The sequence below is a fragment of the Pseudopodoces humilis genome, chromosome 8 (assembly GCF_049639895.1).
Source record: "Pseudopodoces humilis isolate 2021_Gansu_Grassland_sample_001 chromosome 8, ASM4963989v1, whole genome shotgun sequence".
Taxonomy (NCBI): Eukaryota; Metazoa; Chordata; class Aves; order Passeriformes; family Paridae; genus Pseudopodoces; species Pseudopodoces humilis.
The window spans coordinates 26,548,320-26,571,406 of NC_142207.1; the positions used below are offsets into that span (position 1 = coordinate 26,548,320).

The following is a 23,087-nucleotide window of genomic DNA, read 5'->3' on the forward strand; positions in this document are numbered from 1 at the left end:
AAACTTGCTCAAGGCTGAAACAAAACAGAATCCTGGCCTGGGAAAGAAGTTATTTCATTTACTTCCAGATGTTCTTAAAGCAAATATTTAAGTCTGATGTTAAATTCTCTTCACATAAAGGAGGATGTTAAAAGATTTCTCAAAAACCTCAGATTTGTTTTTGGTTTTTTATTAGGTGATCAGGAGAAACAGTTTGATGACCCATAAGCACAATGATCTCCATTTACATGCACTTTATAAACTCTCACCTGCTTTACCAAAGCATCCTGCCCCTGCCAAAAGAAAGTATTTTCTGGAAAAAAAAAAAAAAATGTCAGTCCTGCACCTCTCTGCCAACGTCTGGGACTTTTTGTGAGGTGTTTGACAGTAAACATTTGGATTTGTGATGGGCCCATATAAATTACAGCAGTACTGAGCACTTACTTGCCACAACCCATTCAGTTATTATCTCAAAACAACATCAGACATTCAAATGTGACAGAGGATGATCACCCCACAGGAACTAGATGTGAGCAGGCTGGAGATAAGAGAATATGAACTTCATGGATTTTTCCACCTCCTCCTTTCCTACCTCACACTCATCCATGAATGAAGTCTGGGGTACTTTTCTCCCTCCATAATCTGATTCAGCTAACTACAACAATGAAAAACTCACAAAAGAGTTCATAGTCTTCCATCTGTGTTCCATAGTGAATTAAATAATTTCTTCAAGGATTAGAAGGGTGCCAGAAAGGAAAAGAGAAAGACTGTAAAGCTTGAAGCAGGGAGAGAAATGGGGGAAGCAAAACTGCCTTTTTGGGTGGCACTAACTTGGTACATGAATTCAGACATGTTTCTTGTTACCTATTCTTTCTGACTCATTACAACACTACATCCATTTTCCTCAAAAGCTGTTGCCCCTGAGATTGTGCAGGCCAGGGGATGGAAAAATCTACTGAAACCAGTACTCCTGATGTAAATAGTATTCCCATCCCATTAGCTGAGGATAGGAGTGGTTTGGAGACAGTTTCTCTTTGATCTGGCATGTTTTAGGCATTGGACCTACAATGTCAAGTTAATGAACAGAAGACTGCTGGATTGCAGCATTTCCAGGGTCTTCCTGGCTTTCTACCCCTCTAGATACAGAATTTAAAGGTATCATTTGACTCTTTGGCAATTTAGCATGTGGCTAAATTTAGCAATGGCCATTATAGAGTGGTAGCTATGTAAAACAGCAAAGCCATTCTGTCCCACTGCTCCAGGGCAGAAGAAATTTACAATTGATGCTCTGGATAGACCATGAGGAAAAGTGACTCAGTTCTCATCATTAGATCCCTCACTGCCCATGCATAACAAATCCTTTCATTTAATGTATCTTGAGCATTTAGTTGCTCTCAATTATGAGCAAACATTCAGCCACAACCATCCCACTGCAGGCCCTGGATATCCTGCTTCTTCACTTCTCTAAGTCCAGACATCTCCAAGAATGCAGAAGGAATGCAAAACAACCCCTATCCCAACTTGGGCATCATGTACAGCTGCTCTGTTCAGTATTGCAAAGGGAGGTCAGGTCATTGAGAGTGGCTTTGGGAGATCCAAGTCCACACAATCTAGAGGCAGAAAGACTTCTGGGACATAGCTTGCCTTTTCATGAAGGCAGAGAATTGTAAGGAACATAACCCAAGGAAAATCTTGTCCTCTCAACTGAGCAGTGCCTGCAGATAGTCTATGTCCCCTTTAATGTAGCTAATCTATGCATTCCTGAAATTATGTCTGTAGCAAGGGCAAAGGGGAACATAAACAGTTGTGCTGCTTCCTGCCCAGATCTGCAGTGTGTGTTTGCTAAGTGATGGACTGGAGTAAGGCTGGAGACGCTGCTCTCACACTAAAAGCTCACCTTTCAGTTGTTTCTATGGCTGCTACCCATAGCTCCTGGACTGGTTTTGTCCCAGTGCCTCAATGCTCTGCATAATTCTTGCTCAGAGAAGTTCTCCCAGTCATGCCAGTGACACTACTCAGATAAATAAAAATATTCAAGAAGGTTTGTATGTCTGCACCTCAATGATTTATCTCTGTCTTTTCTTCCCAGAGGTGCTGTAGGGTTACACCAAGGCTACTGGCTTCTATGTCCCAGAGCCAAGAAAAAGTATCCAAGATAACTGAAACCAAGCAGACTAGTACTTGAACACAGTAAATGACTTGCTTTCCCAATCCTTCGAGGAAGAATTCCATGAGAAATTTCACAGTAACTGCAGTTGGGAAAGAGGTCTCTGATTTCCCCATGTATCCCCATCAGCACTCACCTCAGATTAACTTTCCTCCTCATAGTATGTCAGCAGCCTTGAGATCAAAGAGATTAAAACACTGTGGAAAGTCATGAATAAACCAGGACTCTCTGCAACAGTTGGACCAAAAATGGACTGCATTTGGCTGCATCTTAATTCTCTGCCATCTCCTCTCTGCTCATCAACACCTGCACACGTTTGGGATGCTGTATAAAACCCCTGAATTCAGCTCTAAGCAACCAGTCTGCAATGCACATGTCTAATGCTCTGCTGGTGTGGAACCAGTACGCTGGTAATCCTGTTAGTAATGGCAGAAGGTCCCTCTAGGAAATTATAACAAATAGTCTTAAACAATTCCTTTTGTTGACAACTCTATCCAAGAAACCATCTTCCCTGGAGACTTCACTCAACTTTTGACTAATCCCCTCCTTCCCTCAGGAGCTCTTTTGTTGAAGGAGATTGTAGGCATACCCCAGGAATGACAGGTCTCTGTAAGCCTTGGATGAGCCTCTACATTCTTTCAATTGTCACTCCCCATCTGTCCTGTTTGTACATCGATCTTCTGGTCCAGGGAGCTCTCTATTAAGTGACACATGGCTGAGTATATTCTGCAAGTCCAGTGTCCAGACTGTGCTGTTACATCTTCTTTGCCAAGTCAATCCTTCTGACATTGCTTTCTGAAAAACAAAAGGCAGGACATCTGCACAATTTCAATCTCTTCTACTGAAAGGTGACTTTTAAAAACACACACCCCACCCCTCAAACTGTGCCCTTGGTTTAAAATCTCAAAGATTTTTCTTCATTTTGTCAACATAAGGAGTTATTTCAAAGATCCTTGGTGCAAGAGAGGGTACAATCTGCCTCTATTGCAGAGGAATTCTATTAGGGTAAAAATCCATGGCCTAAGTCCTGAATCAAAAAGAAAAATAAATCCCAATTACAAATATTCTGCAGGGCTAATGCCTTCAGTCACTCTGCTTGTTAAAAGCTGGTTTAAAACAGGCTTTTCTCTTCCTGTAGATTCAAGTACCCTTAGCTGGTACAGTATCACATACATGTAGGAGGCACATCATTAGTTATCTGAGTATTTATTTTGAGAGGCAGAATGAGAACAGTAGCAGATTCCAATGACCCATATGTTCCTCCTCAGCAGGTAGAGGGAAAGTGGTGGGTGGAATAGGGTAGAAAATGGGTGGAGTGTTGGCATGAAATATATATCACCCTGGGATAGACTACTGACAGTATCTCATCTCTTCCTGAAACCAGAAGGAAAACAAGGAGGAGTCTGTGATGATGTTTTGTCCCTTGCTGTGTTGCTCAGGGCCCATGGATTCAAGATGGAGCCTGGTATGTTTAGTTTCTTGGTTTTGTCTATTTTTGTAACTTAACTCAGGTTGGCAAATGAAGGAAGGTTTCATTATGTTCCCAGGAAATTCCATTCTCTCATATGCCAGCGTGAGGCTGTTGTGCTTTAGATGCCTATCTACCTCTCATTAGATTTGAAAAAGCATACAGAACCCCCTGCTTTCCATTGGTAGCCTATTAAAATGACAAAAAAATTACAGTTTCATTTATAACCTTGCTTGCATGTCTGAATCCAGATGCCTTTTTTAAAAAGAGAATTAATAATATGAACACCATAACATATAGAATGTTTTCCTGCAATGACCAGAAAAAAACTTAAAGCTTGTTTAGTATGCTTTGTAAGCAGCTGAAAAAGAGGGACACAAATATAAAAAAATGTTTAAGAGTTTCTCCTACTAGTTGCAAGTTTTCACTATTTTAAATTATATATTTATGAAATGCTCTCTAAATCATTTAAAATGGGCCAAATCCAAGTTCATTGAACACTAATGCATGGGTACCTTCCTCGAGTGAGTTGTTCCCAGAAGCCTTAGTGGAACTGACAGCCAGCTTTTCTGGCAGGATTAGTTCCTCTCTGATCACAGAGAGGGAACAGCCATCCTGTCTGCACTCAGCTGAGCAGGTGAGCAGGGAAGGCATTCAGGCTGCTTCCAAACTCAATCTGGTCACAGCACTGGCAATATCAGGTCTTTCTTAAAAGGATTCCAGGCTGGCCTCTGCCTGCTGTTGTCTACGTGATGAGGGCAGAAGGGATAGAGAGGCTGTGAGACCAGGCACTGAGTGCTGGGACCTGATCCTATAACAGGTACAAGTATTAGAAAGCATGGATGGGTAGCTGAGGTGTGTCCTGCTATCCTAAGGTTGCCTCTTAGCTTGGCAGACAGTAAGACAGTCAAACTAATTTGGCCTCAAAATCAGTTTCCAGGTCTGCCCTGCAAGCACAGACTCAGCAGTGACTCTGACAAGACACATGCTGCTAACAAATGCACAGAGTAAACAAAGAGACAGGATATAATAAAATAATATTTTCTGGTAATTTCTTTCAATAACAGTGATTTTAAGTGAGCTTTTGGTCCTCTGTAACAAAAAGATGAACAGTACTGATGCTGAAGCATCATTTTGAAGCATGACATTAAAATAGTGATTAATTAAAACAAAAGATTTTACAAGATATGGAGATTTTGCCTAGCTCTGCTCGGGTTCCAATGTGTGTGAAATCAAAACAAGTAAGCTATGAAACGTGAACTTGGTAGGAAAGGACAAAGGAGAAGAAAGCAATTTGATCAGTTTAAGCAATAGGGAAATGAAGCAATACTTTGACTGGGTAGGCATTGGAGGAAAGGGCACTGGTCTGATACTTGGCAATATGACAAAACAAATCCAAACCTCCCATGATACCACTGAACATTGCTCATTGGGGGCCATTGGCTTGCTGATCTCTTCTCTCTGAATGTCAGATTTCCCACTTTGTTCTTACCCTGGAATGTGATCATCCAGCCCTGAGTATCAGATCTATTTTCCACCTTCAGTACATGAAGAAATTAATGTGCTAAGGGTGATGGCAGCAGCTTTGACAATGGCAACTACATGCTTACCCAAGAATTATTCAATCGTCCATTACTTCTACCAAAACTTGCTCGAACCTTGTGGGACATGGCCTCTTCGGTAAGAAGCAAACAGGTCACAGATTTCAGGTTGCAGTCTCACCCCTGGAACTGTGAGCACTGACTGTCCTGTGGAAAAATCAGGTTAAAGAGAAAGCTCCAAAAGGATCTTTTTCCTTCATTGTGCTACTTTCTTAATGCTCTCCTGTGACATTAGCCACAATATAAACTAATTCAGGATCCTATTTCTCACAGCTGCATTCCTTCTGATTGTTTTTGGAAAATTATTTCTTTAATCTAGACACTCTTCTCTAGAAATCTCATCTGCGGTTTCTTTTCTTTTTTCTTCTTCTTTTTATTGGAGCAACCAGCAAAATACTATTTGGTAGAACAGTGGTAGGAATGCAACGCGCTAATCAAAAGGATTCAAATGGATCTGTGCACTGCCAAGCTCTCTCCTTCCCACCCAGCAGAGGGGAAAAAAAGAAAAAGAAAAAAGAGATAGAGCGAAGGCACGGGGCTTCTCTCCTTCAGCAATCTCACAAATGCAAAACCTTCCACTCCAGTGACTCCTCATTAACTTACCAAATCTGACAGTCTAATTATCGTAGCTGCTTCACGCTTAGAATAAATAAATACTAAAGTGGGTGTTTAAAGAAATTGAGCAATGAAATTCAGTCATCTAGACAGTCAATAGAGAGTTTATTTTAAATTTTTATATTCTTATGTATTTATATCATTTTCAGAAAGATAATGAGTTAGTTGTCTTTCAGGCTAATTGAGTTCCTATGCTCATGGTTGCTTGCTGTCACAATCTCAAACTTAGCTTTAACTTTTGTGCCTTAGGAAAGCACAAACCTGATCACTACCTCCCCATTTACTCTTTTCTGCTGATAACTGGGTGAAGTCAGAAGTGCGCCTGAGGATGAGAAACGATTATGTGAGACTTCCAGTCTGGATGTCTTTCACAGCAAACAAGACAACTAAATCTTTTCAGATTTGCATTTAAGAGTGTAAAAGGGAAAATGGAAGTTAAAGAAACCTCAGCTATAACTTGTAATTAGACAAACTACAGAAAAACATCTGCTAACCTCTGATGCAATAGTGTCTGCCTCCACGAATGGTATTAACAGCGCTCCCCCCAAGAGTGGTTTGTCTCCCCGAACAATAAGACCTTTATAGAGATTCTCTGGCCTGAGATCAATGGGAGTCAGAGCATTTGATCCATGTCTGTAGGACTTTGTTTCCACAAGTCATGTGGGCCAAACTTTGCGCCAGTTGCTTTTGCAAGAGCAGGAGCTGGGGAGTGAGCAAAGGAAATTTTCCCTCTTTTCCCATCTTCCCCTTTGCCCTGTGCTCCTAAACAGTGCCCAGCACAATGCCTGCTCCAGGACAGCATGCGGGGAAGAGCTTAAACAGGGCAACATGTCCAGAGAGTCCTGTGCACTTTGCAAGCATCTGCTGTGATGTTGCAACAGCTCTTTCCTAGGGTAGTGGCTTAATGACAGAATCCAAAACTTTAATGTCAGTATGAAGGCAAGCAGATCTTCCACAACTGTGGGGATCACACCAGGTGAAGTGAGGGATGGTTTTCCAGAGTTGGGTGAAGATTTGTTTTATCTCCTCACAGATAAGAATACTTCTGGCTTAGGAGGGGCAACTCCTGCTCATCATGAGCTTTGGCTTATTCCTGTATTAAGACACATTATAAACCAGATTCATACACCTGAACAGTAGGAACTTTCTAGGTGTCTGTATCTGACTAGCAGTGAAGGATATCTATTTGCTGTGTACAGATTTCACAAAGCAGAGTGGTAAAAAAAAATAAAAATCAAGTGACTGTATAAAGCTTTTAGATATGTAGGAGAACCTAGGGAAACCAGCCAAGCCAAACAAGGGGTCATGAAAGGCAGCTCTTCTTTCTATGTCCCCTGCGATAACATTCACCAGTGCTGGCTAATCCCAACAGTAATGGGGTTTTTAAGGCTTGCAGCCTTAACCTCCTCACTGCCCACACTTGCTTACTTGCTTTGTCTTAGCTTAGATGCAACAGACATTAAAATGACTGTCAACATTAAGCCTCCATCCTCCTTGTCTCAGAAAGGCTGAATAGTGGGCTGTTTCAGGAGAAATGGTATAGTGTCTTCATCACCTGGTGCACTGGTTTTGTGTTGCTGGGGGAGGTAATTAGAGACCAGTTGTATCCAAAAAGAGCAAGCACGTCCTAGTCAAAGCCAGGATCCCATCCATGCAACACACAATCCTCCTCATGGAGCACATACTGGAACTGCTAACTGCTGTGCTGAGGGTATGGCCAGGTTTGAACATCTCTACTGAGACTGGACATTGGTCCAGTGGGGAAAGGATCTGAGCTGGCAGCTCAGGCCTCCCTGGCTCCTGTGCCTGTGTGTTTTGGCTAGAGCTCTTCTTGCAGTGTGTTTTCTTGGGAGTGCTCTGTTGGTAACCCCAAATCCCACTGCTTACCTTCCCTGCTTGCAAGCCTGCTCTAAAGCATCAGAGGGCAAAAGAGAGGGAAAATAAACCAAATCTACAACTAAGAATAATAAGCTGCAATTGTTACTGTGTCTGACCTGTCTGACAGCAGAGTGAGATACCTCCTCAGAAGGCCCTTTGCACTTCAGGAGTGACACTGAGTTGAGAGCACAGCTCATGCTCTCTTGATTCAAGGATCTCATCTTTCTTCCAGGAGGGATTAATTGGACAGAAAACATTCTGCTTTAGCAGGTGGCAAAGGGTTAGACTGAAGTTTTATCAGAGCTGCTGCAGTGCAGGGCTGCACTGCACAGAGATAATTGTCTCAGGATTGGCTTCGGCCAGAAAAAGGACAGCAAATGCTCCGGTTTTACAAAAGGTCATCACTGCCACCCCTTAGGCTACCAGCCACACTGAAGAGAAGCTGAATAAACTCCTGCACTTCTCTCTGTTTTTATATCCAGAGGTGCTGGTGGCACATGTAGGATTAAGGCAACCAAGATAATCAACAAGGTTTGAACCCAGGCCTCAGTAATCCCCTCCTAGAGCTAGAGGCACAGGAGTGAGCAGCTGTGGGCCAGCCCCACTCAGAGGACAGAGAATCTTCTTCCTCCCTTAGAGCATGGGCTACTCTTTTTTTTCCAGCACTTTGTGCTCAGATGAGCACAGCAACAGCCACCTGTTCTATTCTCTAGGAGCTGGCCACTGGGAAGTGAAGAGCCCTGAGCTCCCTCTCTCCCATCCCAGGGGCAGCAGCCAGCCTCTAACCATTAGCATTCCCCCTAGTAATCAGAATCATGCTATTTGGAGGGGTACTTAACTTTGAAACAGTGATTTCTCCAATTATTTTTTCCCAGGAACTGACCTTTGAAAAACATCCTCTGTTTTTCAAGCTTCCTGCTTGTCATAACAACTTATAAAAAGAATGGTTATGGATACAATTATTTCATAAAAACAGAGAATAAATTCTTATGAGAACCTTTTCTTTTTTCAAATGTTGTTTCCTTCTTACTGTCTCACATACCTTGGGATCAACCCCCTCTTCTTTCACCTTTCATCTCCAGATCATTCTTTGCCCTTCTGCTTTAATTTTCACCTTCAGAGGATGGCAACTAATAGCCAGCATCCTCTAGAACAAAGTGCGAACAGAATATATTTAAAATCTGCACTGTTATCATAGCAACAAGAATTTTAAAATGGTACAGTTAAATTCCAAAACAGTGTTATGCCAAAGTGACACAAGAGAGCAAATGTCTTAAACAATTATGGCTATAGGAATGGCTACATGGGGAATTATTCAGAATTGCCTAAATGTTACAGGCTTAATGAGTCACTCATGAATATGGTCTTGCACGATAGTACTGTACTTGTTTCAGCCCTTTGCACTTTGATTCTGTTCTCAACACATTGGTTGCTATGATAACGCCATGCAGTTTCCTGTCCACAAGGTACTTCTTGCTGCAATATGGGGGATAATAAATATGGGATGGTGCTTAAACCCAGGTGAAATGAATCTGTCCCCTCACTGGCAGCATATGGGAGAGATTGACACGTTATGCCAATCTGTTTTCTCATTCCTTCTATTTCTCTTCACTCTCTCCCTTTCTCTCACACTGTCTGTCTCTGTACCTGTTTTTTTCCACTCTCTCTCTCTCTCTCTCAGCACTGACACTTTCATCTTCTCCCTTGGGGATTGGAGATGTCACTGCGGGAAGTGCTTGTCCGCCTCTCTGGCAGCAGCAGAGCCCTGTGGCTTTGACAAACCTCATTTAATTGGGAGGAAGCCAGGAGGGTTTGAAAGAACTGAAACATCCACGAAACTCCTTTTATCAGGCATAATTTAAACTCTGCATGGAAAAAACCCTATATGTATAAAGAAAAGTCAACTTCCCTCCTGCTGTGCGTGCTCCCCTCCTCCCCCGCCGGCACAGGCAGGCTCCTGCGAGATTCCATCTTTTCATTTTTCTAAAAGTGTCAAAGTAGATTTGTGCTCTGTGGCTGGGTGAACAGAAAAGGAATGCAGATGTCTCTCACTCAAGCACATACACACACAGAGCACCTTCTGAAGGGCAGCAGTTTGGGGGATTGGGAGAGATCCTAGCTGGCTGCTCCTCCACTTGGGATGTGTCACAGGAGCCAGAAATTTGGATTTCCAATAGCTGGACAACACATGAGCCACGAAGGCTTTTTCTCAGTTGCCCCTATCTTAAAAACCACCACCAAACTAACTAGTGTACAGGGTGCCCAGGAGGCAACAGGGAATGCAAGGTCCCTTTGGCTTGCAGCCCAATAGGAGGGAGCTTTTCCTAGAGAGGAGCAGAACTGCAGCTTGAGACACCCTGTATTTATTCTCAGCTGAGGCCAGAAGAGGCAGAACTGTGTGTGCTTAAGAGAAGGGAGTGAGGGAAGAAGAAAATAAAGCAGGTAAAACTGAAGGAGAACTGGTGTGACAGGGTACAAGGAACAGCTGTCTCAACATCAAAAGGGAGCGGGAGGAGCAGTCCGAGGGAACTGGGGCTAGCACACCATGCTGAGCAGATGGGAATTCAGGACATCAGGAGGGACCAGCAGGTGAGTTACACTGAACACACAGTGTGAGCTGGGGAAACGTTCAGGCCCTTTGGGTTACAGAATGAGGGGGGATGACCTGTCAAAGCATGTACACCTCTGCTTTGCAGGTGGACCATGGCAGCAGCCCATCAAGGTCCCCTTCTAGTATTAACACAGGGGGCAAGTAGAGGAAAACAGAAAAGCAAGTTGTCAAATTTGCCACAGGATGTAAATCTTGCAGCATACAGGAGTGGGGAGGGAGAGCAGGCAGAAAAGAGAGACATCCAGCTGAATGGCAGAGATTTTCAAAATAGTGAGGAAACTCCCAGTAAATAGCACGTGAAGCAGCTCTTTCTTGGTGAGATGAAATTGAGAGTTAACTTACCAACAGGAACTTTGTAGAGCTGTTGAGGCAGAGGGCTGAAGAAGCCATGAAGAAGTGCATCTTGTGCAGAGATTCGGCCTCGAGGGAAGGCCGTGAGCATCCTGGAGGCCAAATTCTCTGCTGCTGGCACCCTGCTTATCCTAGGCAAACAAGAAAAAACAGCACAGGAGATGAGGACGAGCCAGAAAGCTGGAACCAGAACACGACCCAGCCCCTCTCAGCTTGAGGCAAAGGTAGTGGAGGGACACAGGGGAGCTGGATAAACCCATTCCAGCTTTATAGCTTTTCCAGACATTTGCTTTTCCATCTGAGTTTGACTATGTTGGGGTATATGCATCCAGGATTTCAGCTCAAACTCATATTTACAGACAAATTTTGAAAACAAATTTCTGTTTTTTAAAAAGAAGATTATAAGTGAAAGGGGAAATAATGCTGAGCAGACTCTATTTTACATATTGTAACTGTAATATCAGAGTTTGTTGGTACCAGTTTACAGTGACAATCCAAATGTAGAAAATAACTGGCCCATTAAGACTAGAGGTCAAACCTAATAAACCTAAAGAAAATATAATTTCCTCTTCTCCTACCCCAGTACCAGTAGTGCAGCTGGTTGTAAAATGTGTTGGGGATTCACAGAGAAGGATCTGTTTCTCGGGGTGAGTACTTAAAATAAATGTAATACACATATGCTCCATGCCCAGCTAATATCAATGCCAAGTGGCTGCTCTCTAGAGAAGCACACAGCTGGGGACAAGGAAGTGGAAGAGCGAAAACAAACCAACAAGGAAACAAACAAAAATAGTCATTTAGTTTTACAGCTTTTACTTTGTTTGTTTGTTCTGATCACTTTTCAGCTTCAGAGCATGGCCTGTTGTGCTTCCTCCCTTGGCCCCCAATGGTGCTTCCCCTCCAAGTGACATCAGGGGCTGGGATCCCCCTGCCCCTGCACTCCCCCTCCCTATACAGGGCATTTGACATGCTGACATTTTTGTTTTGAGGAGGTAAAATGTAACATATTAAAGAAGAGGAAAAAACACCAAGACAAAAGGGGAGAAAGAGACCCTGAGAAACAAATTTGTAGAAGGTATATGGCCTCACTCTGGTAGATAATTGGTGAATTTTCACCTCCAACAAAACCGTTCAAGTCCCTGCTTCCCTGGGGACCAGGGATGGAACAGGGAGCCAAAGCATCCAGTCTGAAGTCTCTTGCTAGAGCTGCATGACAGGCTGCCTCTTCCATGGCAGGGTCTTACTGGAGACCTTCTGCCCCCTCAGTCCTGCTGCTCCAGGCTCCCACTCTGGGCAGCAACACAGTTCAGTACTTCCCACCATGGCTTGGTGGTGGCCAAGCTCTGTGGAGAGCTCCCCTTTGATTTCTTAATTGTCCATGGAGAGTCATGGATGAGCAGTCTGAATGAAGCAGCTCTTTCCTTCTCCCAAGCCAAGCATTCCAATGGTCATGGCAGCACCAGGACTCTAAGGCAGAGCTGGAGCTGATTCACATGCAGCCCAGAGCTATGCCACTCTGGTGCCAGGCCAGCCCCTTGGTATGGCCTGTAATAGGGTCTGTCAAAGGATTATGGCCAAAAAGCAGAAGTGCAATATAACATGGTTGCAAGAAATACACTTATTTCTTTGTTCAGGCTGAGAGAGGATTTGTTCTGTTCCAGGACCTGCATTATAAGGGTTTGGGACATATTGAGTTTTCGCAAGCTGACAATTGCATGACAATGGCTGGCGTTTCAGTAACCTGTGCTTTGCTGAAAACTTTAGCATGTTTGTTCAGCCATTTAGAATAGCATCTGGGAAATCCTGCTCTGAAGAGCAGCACACTTCCCTCCTAGCAGGGCTGGATCCCAAGCAATCAGCTGAACAGATAATAAACATCAATGAAAAATGTGGTTATGTCCTCAAAGGATATTTGATTATTGACATTTTCATGTATATAATTTCGAGGACAAATCCTGTCTTGTCTTTTCCTACATATCTATAAAACCTGCTGCATGCATTAAAATCAGCTTAAGGGGATTTGACTGGAATGACTCCCTCAGCTAGGTTATGACACTTTGTCTGACTGTAAATTTCTTTCACTGATACATACATACATTCTGTATATATGTGTGTGTGTGCCTGAAAAAATACTCCCTTCCCTCAGCACACTAGGGAGTGATTCAGCAGTGCTGGTGTGTCTGGTCAAGCTGCATGTGTAACCTTGGCCTTCATCTCATAGTTTTGGCCACTAAGAATGTGATTTTCCCCCTCCTAACTAATCACAGTATTATTTCATTGTCTCATGAAAATGCTGTCCTAGCATGTCTTCCTTACCGCTGTTGAGCAATATTCCTACAGTCTGTTTTCAAAAATGAAAATTGGGACAGTGCGAAATCTGTCCTCAGTCTGGGCAAAAGAGCCTGGGAAAGCACAACCTTCTCAATCGAACTGTGCTCCACAAAAAGCTGCACACAAAGTCACTGAATCACTGCTTATCTCGGAATAATCACTACTCCTCTGAGAATAATAAACCCACTATGTGTTTGCCTTTGCTGCGATCTCTCAAAATCAGTTGCTTAACTGATGTTAGATCTGCTTGTTACTACAGAGCCACCCTGCTCATCCTGAGCTTGCCAAAAGAGCTCATTTCAAGTTAAATGATTGCATAAAGAAACAAATAAACCCAGAGGCGATTTTGACATTGCTGTTATAGGTAGCTTACCTGTCACAGATGACTTGGAGTCTCTGAGGTCTCCTGGAAGCAACCAGTTCTAGAAAGTATAATATGCAATCACAAGATTAAATGAAAATCAAGCCAAAACCCATTCTTTCAGCCCTAAGAAAAAATGTGCTCAGAATTTCAAAGGACCCTATAGAACCTATCGTCTTATTATTCATAAATATACATTATTCCTATAGGACTTGAGTGCCTGCATTGATCTTAATAAGGCTGTTCCAGTTCTGTAACCCTTTCCTTTCATATATCTGTGAGTATAGGCCTTGGACCTCCTCCTGTTACGGGCATGTCTTAGCTTTGACATCAATAAAAGCAGTACCAGTCCCTAAAGCCTTCACACAAAGGAAGCAAAAAGAAGTTTGCAGGCCTGAATCCCCAGCAATTGTCTTGGCTTTCCAAGGGGCTGCTGAGCTTCACATATTGTCCCCAAGGGTACATGGGACTTTTCTACATGGATGCAGCAAGTAAGACTGGGGACAGAGACAAGGCACTTTGATCCCACTCTCTTCTTGCCCAAAGTTCTCACTAAGTGTTGTTTGTCCAGTTAACCATGCTCAGAGAGTTGTATTCACTGATTATTGTGATCTCTATCAGACTGGAACTTAGCAGAGTTTGCAGTTTTGTGAAGTCTGTGTTCTTGTTGATATTTTTCAAGGAAATATTTCTAAACATTGTGGTAAATATAGAGAATACATTCCTCAAATGTTTTGTTGTAAAGCATCAATTTTCTCAGGCTTAGATATGAATGAATGGCTTAAGCCTGGAAAATTTCCCCATAGAGCTAATCAACAGAGAGATTTTCTTGCATCAGAAAGGCTGCAATCTCTAGCCCCCTACATTTTCCTGAGCACTGTTTCTGACAGCAGAGAATGAACAGTGGCACTCTAATCATGGGAATGAGAGCAGGAAGGGTGGTGTCGACCTCTCTTCCAGCTCAGCCTGGACAAGCATTCCCCACAGCAGTGAGACCACCAGGAGGCAAGCACCTCTGTTACCAGCAGACCCAGAGCTCAGTTGGGGTTAATGCTGCACCCTCCAAGAGCATCTGCCCTCCCTACCTGGAAGCACCAGGCACTTCATTCAGGACAGGAGCTGCCTGCTGCAGTCAGGGTGGGAGTCCCCTCTGCCTTTGCCTGCAAGGCCATTTCCAGAGTGCCAGACACAGCGTCTGACTTGATGCACAGACAACTTGAAAAAGTGCAAATGACCAAACTTCCAGCCCTTGACTTTTCCAGCAGCAATCTTGCACCATTAAACCAGGCAAGCAAGTTGGTAAACCTATCACAGGGTAAGTAACAGTTCAGAACTGAATTGTTCTCCTACACCCAAGTACCAAGGTAATTTCTAGAGCAGTAAATGGGAATATAACTTGGGATGGGATTCATGGTTGTTTATGTGCCAGAGCACTGGAATATCACCAATATACAGAAGCTATAAATTAGCATCTTGAATACTCCCTTCCCAAATATGTCCAGATTGGTAGAATATTCCTCTTGGATCACTAGTAACATTTTCACTGGGTCATCTTTCCTTCTTTCTGCCCCCTTGACTGTAATATAAATGTAGAAATAAATTACCCATATTGACTAGAGATGTAAAGTTTCTAGACAGAATAGAAGAAAAACATTTTTTAAATGGTTTGGAAAGGCAAAAAATTCTTCTGAGGTAGAAATTTTTGCCTCTTCACAGAGCTGGCCAAAAACTTTCAGATGTTGTAACTTTCAGAAAAATTTGATTTGTGAGATGAAAACATTCTATGACAATATATCAATTTCATTAAATATTTAGTAAAAATACCAAGGTTACTTAAGTACTGTACTTTACTGAAATCTTTTACCATTAATAATCTTTAATGAGTTTAACACAGAATTTTAAAAATGCATGGTCATTTGGTAACAGCAGGGCAAAACATTTCAATGATATCTTGGTGAAATGTCACTTTGTTTTTGTGGAGCACATTCTCAGGATTAATATTCCAAAGAAGGAAATAGGATTTTTTTTACATTAGAAATAGAAATATCAGCTTGCTTACTGAGAATTGGGAGGAATTATAGTGTTCACTGTCTTGAGCAAGCCTCTTGACTTAAATTTATCTTTTATGTAACTTGGAGATTAATAATTATCTGCAAGGGATAGTGTAAAAGCCAGTGAGCCAACAACTCCTGTCCCTGTCCAAACACATCTCTCAGTGAAGAATTCAGCTTGAATGAGGACTGCCAAATTTGCCACTTTGAGTATACAGAGCTTTGATTATAAATGGAAGATATGGTAAAAAAACAGTGTGTCTGTGCTCAAGGATTTAATGCAGTTAACTAATGCACTTTAAATCAGTTCAGATTAATCTCCTGACTGACCCCATATAGACAAATCCTTAGAGAATGCTGAGGCCCCATTGTGTTGAGTAGGGTAAAAACAGAGCAGTAAATATTTTCCTTACTGTAAGATTAAGACCAATCTAAAATTGTAAAACGCTGTAAACAGCTACTTCATAAAGGTAAGAGATAAAGAATATTTAGGGAATTCCAAAAAGTGGATGAACTACGATTCAATCGTCTCACAATGATTATCTAGACATAAAATGATGGGATTGTGTAGGGCTGATTGGCTTTTTTAACAATATGAGTAGATCTGAAAGATAGCGCTTAGGTTTGTTATTTTCTATCCTTATGCACGGCAGAGTGTGCTAATGAGGAAATACCTTCTTATTTGAAAACCCAGGTGGAAGTGGCTAATGAACTGATAATGAGGCAAGCAAGCCAGAGGACAAAAGTTAAACTTTCCTAATTGATGAAGAGAGAGAAAGAGGATGCCAAGTGCTGCTGAATGAAGGCAGTGGGGTTGCAGGCTCACAGAGAAAATTTCTCTCATTAGTGAAATCTCTGTGGCTTCAGGACAGGAGCAGAGCTCTGTCTGTGTGGCAGGCTGGAAACTGCAGGCTGTGCCCATTGCCACACAGATGGGAAGTTTCCCTACACCCTGGCTAGCATACATTGCACATTAGTTACAGTGCTGCTCTTGCCTTTGAGATCAAAGCCACATGCAGTTTATTATGACAATAAAAACTTTATCGTTTTAGAATTCAGTTTTCAACTATCCCGTGTGTTAAATTAAATATCAGCATAAAAAGTGAGATTACAAAAAAAAAAAAAAAAAAGCACTCGGAATGCAGACATCATCTGCATTTTCACAAATGTCATCGGAAGTTTATGTTTCAGAGCCTGCTGCTTGTTGCCTCCATCTGCTGGAGGCATTTTGGAAACGCAACAGACACTAAAAATCGTACCTGGGAGCACAAATTGACTCTGGAAAGCTTCTAAGTCTCATTCAGCATACCAAAGCCTGCAGATACCTGAAAAACCAGGCCTTATTTGAAAGTCATTGCTGCATCTGAAAAGGCCTTGTGTGAAACCTGCATCTGCTCTTTGAGGTGATATTACCTGGCATAGGTGAGTTCATCATTCAGCCAGTGCAATAAATCAAGGAATAAAGCTCACTCTCATTCATCATGTTATGGATAAATATGCACTGCTCCCTACTCTTTGGAATCCAAATGTCAGAAAAAGGAAACAAAAACTAACTTGGTGCATTGGGCGCTCCCAGTTTTCCCAGTTCGGCAAAAGCACAAGCTTAACGTCATGGGCTGTGATTCCTAATCCTTTCCTGCCCTTGACCCCTGCTGTCTAGATTCAAACTTGTAACCATTAATGGGGCTGGATCAAAACACTGGCCTTCTGGTGTCACCAATGGTGTTTAGAGGGGATTTAAACTCACTGCTTTTCAGCGCAGTGAAATGAACACAGCAGTAGATTAATGCAAGGATTTGAGCTCACACAGCATGAGAGCTTTCAAAAATAGTGTTAACAGAGCTACAACTGCCTCTTTCAGGGGAAGCAAAATGAGGGAACAGAACAAATGAACAAACACAGGGCAAAGCCTTGTCACTATGGGTAGGGCTGGTAAGCCTGGGGAGCCAGGGAGACACACAGTGTGTGCTGTGTCAGAGTGTGCTGAGATGTGGGGCAGGAGCTCTCCCAGTCCTTCACGCTCTCCAGGGAATGGCTCTCCAACCTGCTTGCAGGCCCTATGATCGCACATAATTCCCTACCCCAAGTGTCTCTCCTACAGAGAGAAGGTGAGCTCACAAGCTGTCGGGCTGGCCACCAACAGGTTACTCACCCATCCTTCCCATTCACCTGGAGTCAGGTTGAGACTTTGGTAAACTGTAGGGAATGGGCTTGAGGCTGTTCTTGAACTTCTTTGTGCAAGACACCAGGGCATAGGGTAGTAAAAAACTCCTTTGCACATTTCATCCCTTGCCATTTGCCCATAGAGGAGGCAGAGGAGCTGCTTTTCCTCCAGCTGCCCTGTGTGTGCCTGATTCACAGACCCCACAGCCCATGATGTATCCTTTTCAGACTGCAGCAGGATGTGCTCAAGCCCACAGCAGTGACAGGAAAACATCTAAAGGTTTCCAGCTTTCATTTCAAAGATTCCTACTAACCCACCTGGCCCAGGAACCCTTCCAGTAACAATTTCAGTCTGGGGCTGAGCCTATGCTGCTGAATCCAGTGGGAGTTTTGCCATCAACTTCAATGAGAATAGGATCACACCTCAGTGCTTTGTTTTGCCCGTGTTCATTCCTTGCCGCGGGCAGGAACCTGTTTGTTTGTTTGCTGCCTGTGCTCAGTGTGAACATCAATAGGACTAGCTAAAAGAATTCAAACCATCAGATTTGGGGAAGAGCTCCAAAGTTTGTTTGCTTATCTGAACCAACCCAGGCAACCAGATTTGCACAAATGGTCTGGGAATAACCTCAGGAGAGAAGGTTTTCTCAGGCAGACTCCATAGATTGTGGCTGGGCTGAGCGTGTCCTGGGGGGGAAACAGCATTTGTGCTTCAGGGAAGAGAGGGGAAGTGCCCAGAAGCATATAAATGGCATTTAGCTTTAAACAGAGAGACTCATTTGTCTTCTTACCATCAGTCCCATCAAGAAGTGAATTGATTTAGTTCATGAGTAGGGCAAATACTCCAGCTTTAGACTAGCCTTCTTCTGTCCAGACTGGTTTGTGTAATCCAGATGTGAGCCAAGTGCTTGGTTCTTGTATGTGACTGGAACAGCTCACAGCCCCTTAGGCTATCAAGAGGGGAGAGGGATATTGCCTCTCCAGCTAACACAGCTATTGCCCCGAACACTGACATAGTACTCCCTCTTCCATGTGTTTGCCAGCTCTGTGGGATGCTCCTACAGAACAGTGTCCTCTGAGTCCTGCATTTCTGCCTGGTCCAGCCACAAAAGGCACCAGCATCCCAGTAGCAGAGCAGAGCAGAGCACAGCACAGGTCAATTCTGCCCCTCTGGAGTCCATTAGGGAAACTTTCTATCAAGTCTGAAAACAAGTCAGACTTGAAAACTGCCTATGATGACTCAACTTCACTGGGGCTATTGCCCTGCTGTTCAGGTGCCTGTCCTCTCCTTCCCAGCCCTGCCACTGGCATCCTCCACAGCAGAAGAGGAATAGCACTGCTACTCAGAAAAAACAAAGCCAAGGGAATCACTACTCAGAGCAGCTCTAGGCACTCACATTCTCAGTTGTCTGTGCAAGTTTCTTTGCTAACATAGCTTTAATGCTTGCACTTTCAGGTTGTCCCTCTACATAGTACCAGGATACCTAACCATCATCACTCAGAGTTTGTATGTTTGAGGCTTTGTATTAACAGATGTCTGGCATAAAAAAATTCTTTGTGATTAGTTCCTCACACACATGAGCATTTCTGTAATCTCCCAGACTACTCTTCTCAGCTTGTAGACTACCCAGTCAGGCCTTCTACAACTTAGAGAAGAAAATGCTTCCTCCAGCTGTCTGCTCTGTGCTTGTTTGTATCCAAATTAAACTTGCTGTGGACAGCGACACATTCCCATTTCACGCTGGTTTGATTAATGTGTCTCAGCTAATTGTGTGAAAGATTCCAGTCCTTTCGACTGTGAGACCAGGTTATTGTTCAGCCAATCTCAGCTACCATGTGAAAATGGGGGCTGTTTAGTGTTCATGCACCAGAATCAAAGGAGGGGCATCTTGGACTGGGTCACAGAGCAACACCCACTTCTTTGAAAAGATGTTACTATGCTCTACTAAACCTGTAAACCTCCTGCTCAAAGCAAGTCTTCTCCCTCCTACTCTCGCCCCTGTTCTTTTTTTCCCAGTCCAGATAGACAGGCTCCCCCCACCACTTCCCTGTGGTATAAGAGAGAGAATGGCTAGATTGTAGATGGGTGAATTTCACATTCTAGGGTTTTTAATATTTCACTTTTATATTTCTCTTACAGAATGATCCTGCTGAGAGGCTGAGAATCAGTGCTCATCATTTCCCCCTCACTGACACTTGAATATATTTTCCCAGGAGAAAACATTAAACAAAAAGAGAAAGAGAGAAAGGGAGAGAGAGAGAGAGGGAGAGGGAGAGTGACTGAGCTAGCTTTTCAAAGCATATTTCTCAACCTGCCCACATCAAAATAAGAGACAACTGGCCCTTTGAAGTTCAGGACACAGACTTCTCTACCAGCCCATGTGGAAATAAAAGAATCCAGCTTTGTAAATCACACAGATTTCTCACCTTGCCCACATCAAAATCAGGGACAGTGACCTTTAAAGCAGAGGTTTAAAGGTCCCCAAACCAATCTCCATAAAAATAAGGGAAGTTCAGATAAATTGTGTCTCCAGGTGCCTGTCCAGCTTTTCCAGTCTAAACCAGGAGACATTGGTCCTTTGCTCCACTCCACTGAGGAATGGAGACTACATTGTTGAGACTCTGAGCAATGCAATCTTCCATTAGACTTACATACACCAGCACTCAGTGAGGCAACTTTGCCACACATGTACCTCAGTTTGTAAACTAAGCCAATCCCAGTGTTCTTGTAGGTCTTACAACACCACTGTCACTAAGTAGCTCAAGGGATTTAGTAACACCGAAGCAGAGGCATTTCCATAATAAGAATTACTGACCCAACAATGGAGTGGTTAGTAGCTCAGAGAAAAAGCTGGCCTCATGAGTTAAATCCTACCTGGGTTATAGCTGGGGAGCTTGGAAAGTCCTGGCCAGGTGTCTTCAGTTGGGTCCCCCAATACCTGCAAAAGAAGAGAGTGAGAAGAACAATGACCTTTTTCTGCCCATTCTTTGCCTTGGTGTGGAGTTGGAGAAATCAGTCTCAGTGGAGAGTGACTGGCCTTCCCTGTGAATCAACGCAGAACTGCCCTGACTGGTGCTGGATCTACCATTGTGCATAAAAGACACTGACATTTTAGCACTTGATTATGTACCAGAAAGGCTCCTGCTGAGATTGAATGCTGCTGCTGATGGGAACATCAGTGAAGGCATATGCAGCCTCACTGCCAGGTGCCACTGCTGCCTGTTTGCCAGCCCAGGGGTCATACAGGTGAGCCCTTTTCAGTGCTGAAGGTGTCCTCCCACACCAGAGCTGCACTGGGGACTTACTGTGCCTGCTTGCACTGGCAGCAGCTGCTATGTTCAGCAGCAGCACAGGCTGTGAGCTCTGAGAGAAACCCTTGCCTTCTGTGGTAAAAAAGTAAAGCTGGCAGCCAGGTCTAGTAGTTGGAGCTAGAAAGCAATGCAGAGGCTCACTCTGAAGGATACAGAGCTTCAGCAGTGTCTTTCACCTTTACTGGGGACTGTGGGCTTCAGCAGCAGCTGCTCACTGAGCAAAGTCGGGGCCAGTAAAGCCTCCTCCAACTTAATTTTAGTTGCTGAAATGTGTGAGATTGAGCATATCTAGATTTCTGCAGTTGCAGATGTTTAGTGTTGTTATTATTATTACTTAGCACATGCAAAGTGCCCTGTGCCTATCGATATGGATGATTTGTGCTAAAGAGGTAAAGCCACATACTTAAGAAGAGTTCACAGCATGTGAAATGGTAGTATAATCAGTACTGCTGTCTCCAAGCATTCAAAGCTTTCATCCAGACAATTCCCAGAATTATCAGGTTTCCTTAAAAAGCAGTGAAATTTTAACATGAAAAGTTTCAGGGTTTTTATTCATTTTCTCTTCTCCAACACTAGATTTGTCTAGCATTAGCTACCCTTTGCATATGATAGACAATTCCTGTTCCTTAAAACGTGAGCTGAGATATATGACATGGGGAACTTGGCCTCCCAAAAATTTGTATTAAGATTGCAAGAAAACAGGTATCAGTGAAAAAATACATTAAAGAAGGAAGAAATATAAAGCCAGCTTGTGGTAGGGGTAAAGCGTCAGGTAGTTGATTGTTTTTCTCAGTCACAGCTGGGAAACAGCTGTGACAATTGCAGCTACCTGGAGAAGACAGCCACAAGCAGGGTGTGCATCTCACCACCTCTGAAGAGAAGTGTGCCATCATGGTTTCAAACTTCTTATGGACTCAGCCTGCCACAGCAAAGACTAAGGGGAGGATCCTTGTCTCTGCTCACCTCTAAAATCATCCTTGGAAGCTTGAAAGCTCCCCAAAGAGAAGGTGTCTTGCAGTGTTCAGCTAGCTAAGGATGTTGGAAGTTGGCTCGCACCAAGGGTAATTTGACAGCCCTGGGTGAGGATGCCTTCTTGACTAGTGTGTGTATGATGTGAATAGGGCAGGTCTGCCCAAAGCAAACTCTGTATGCACAGGAAAGAGAGAGTTGGAATTTGAACTTGAATCCAGAATTTGCTCTCTTTTTGCTATCCTGTTAGTTTCCATGAAGCCCTGCTCAGTGAGCCCTCATTCTTCAAGATTTCTTGTGAGCTGTCAAATATCGGTTCTACAGGCATCAGAGGAAATTGGGTAAGTTCTGTGAATAGTAAAATCATACTTGCCAGGGTCAGCTCAGCATTCTGCTTCTTTTGGTGAAGAATTGAAACAAATAGTTATTTGTGTGTGCTTATACTTTTCTACATAAGGATTCCAGCAAATATTACATTTTACTGCATTGAGGAAGGAAAGCATTCAGAGCACCAATCACTGCTGTATGAATTTATATTTGCATTTTCTGAGCCTTTTCATTACAAAAGATGCTTTTCCAACCTGTAAACTTGCATCTGCATCTCTTCTTGTTTTCCAATGTAATGGGACAAGCGATCTGATCTCTTTCTCCACCCTGGACTTTTAGTGAGATTCCTTGCCAAATCAGACAATGTGTTACAGTTATTTATTTGAAATGAATTATACTCTGACAATTGTTTTATCTGTTGTGTATCCACCCTAAATCTAGATGTTAACTCTCTGGTCTATGCCATCAAACAAAACAAAGTAGCTTCTCTATACTCCACTCTGTAGTGAAAGGTCTTGGTGCAGGTCAGCTCAGCCCACTTGGGAAGACACAGTTTAAGCCAGAAACATTTTTACAGTGTATGTATTTCAGCACGTGCTTTAAGATGGTGTAAATTGCTGTTCTTTCTCTCTGCCCTCTAACTGCTTGCTTCTCCTGTGATGTTTTAGCTGAAGAAATCAACCTAGTCGATTTTGCTTAATTTTGTTGGGAAGTCTTATTTTAAGTTTTGTGTTGAGGAGCCTTTTAGTCATTCATTTGGCACAATGTTTGGCTCAGCAACAGAAGCACCCTGGTGGCATTCTGTAGCCTAATCCAGCCCACATGAAGTCCTTCTCAGCATGATGTTAATCAACAAGATGGAACTTTTGCATGAAAATCCTACGCTTGGCCTCTCAGAAATCAAAC

At 43.1% G+C, this 23,087-nt stretch overlaps 1 protein-coding gene across 1 annotated transcript in view; it reads right to left on the bottom strand.

Annotated features, from left to right (window-relative positions):
- Window positions 1–270: 270 nt before the first annotated feature.
- Window positions 271–23,087, bottom strand: part of CDK15 (cyclin dependent kinase 15) — a 39,569-nt gene continuing 16,752 nt past the window's right edge. The window contains exons 10-14 of the mRNA XM_014249155.2: window positions 20,449–20,512; window positions 13,375–13,423; window positions 10,662–10,801; window positions 5,225–5,362; window positions 271–2,941 (exon numbers count right to left, since the gene is read on the bottom strand). Of these exons, the coding sequence (XP_014104630.2) occupies window positions 5,253–5,362; window positions 10,662–10,801; window positions 13,375–13,423; window positions 20,449–20,512 (363 nt within the window). The 3' untranslated portion in view covers window positions 271–2,941; window positions 5,225–5,252. The remainder of the gene's footprint in view (window positions 2,942–5,224; window positions 5,363–10,661; window positions 10,802–13,374; window positions 13,424–20,448; window positions 20,513–23,087) is intronic.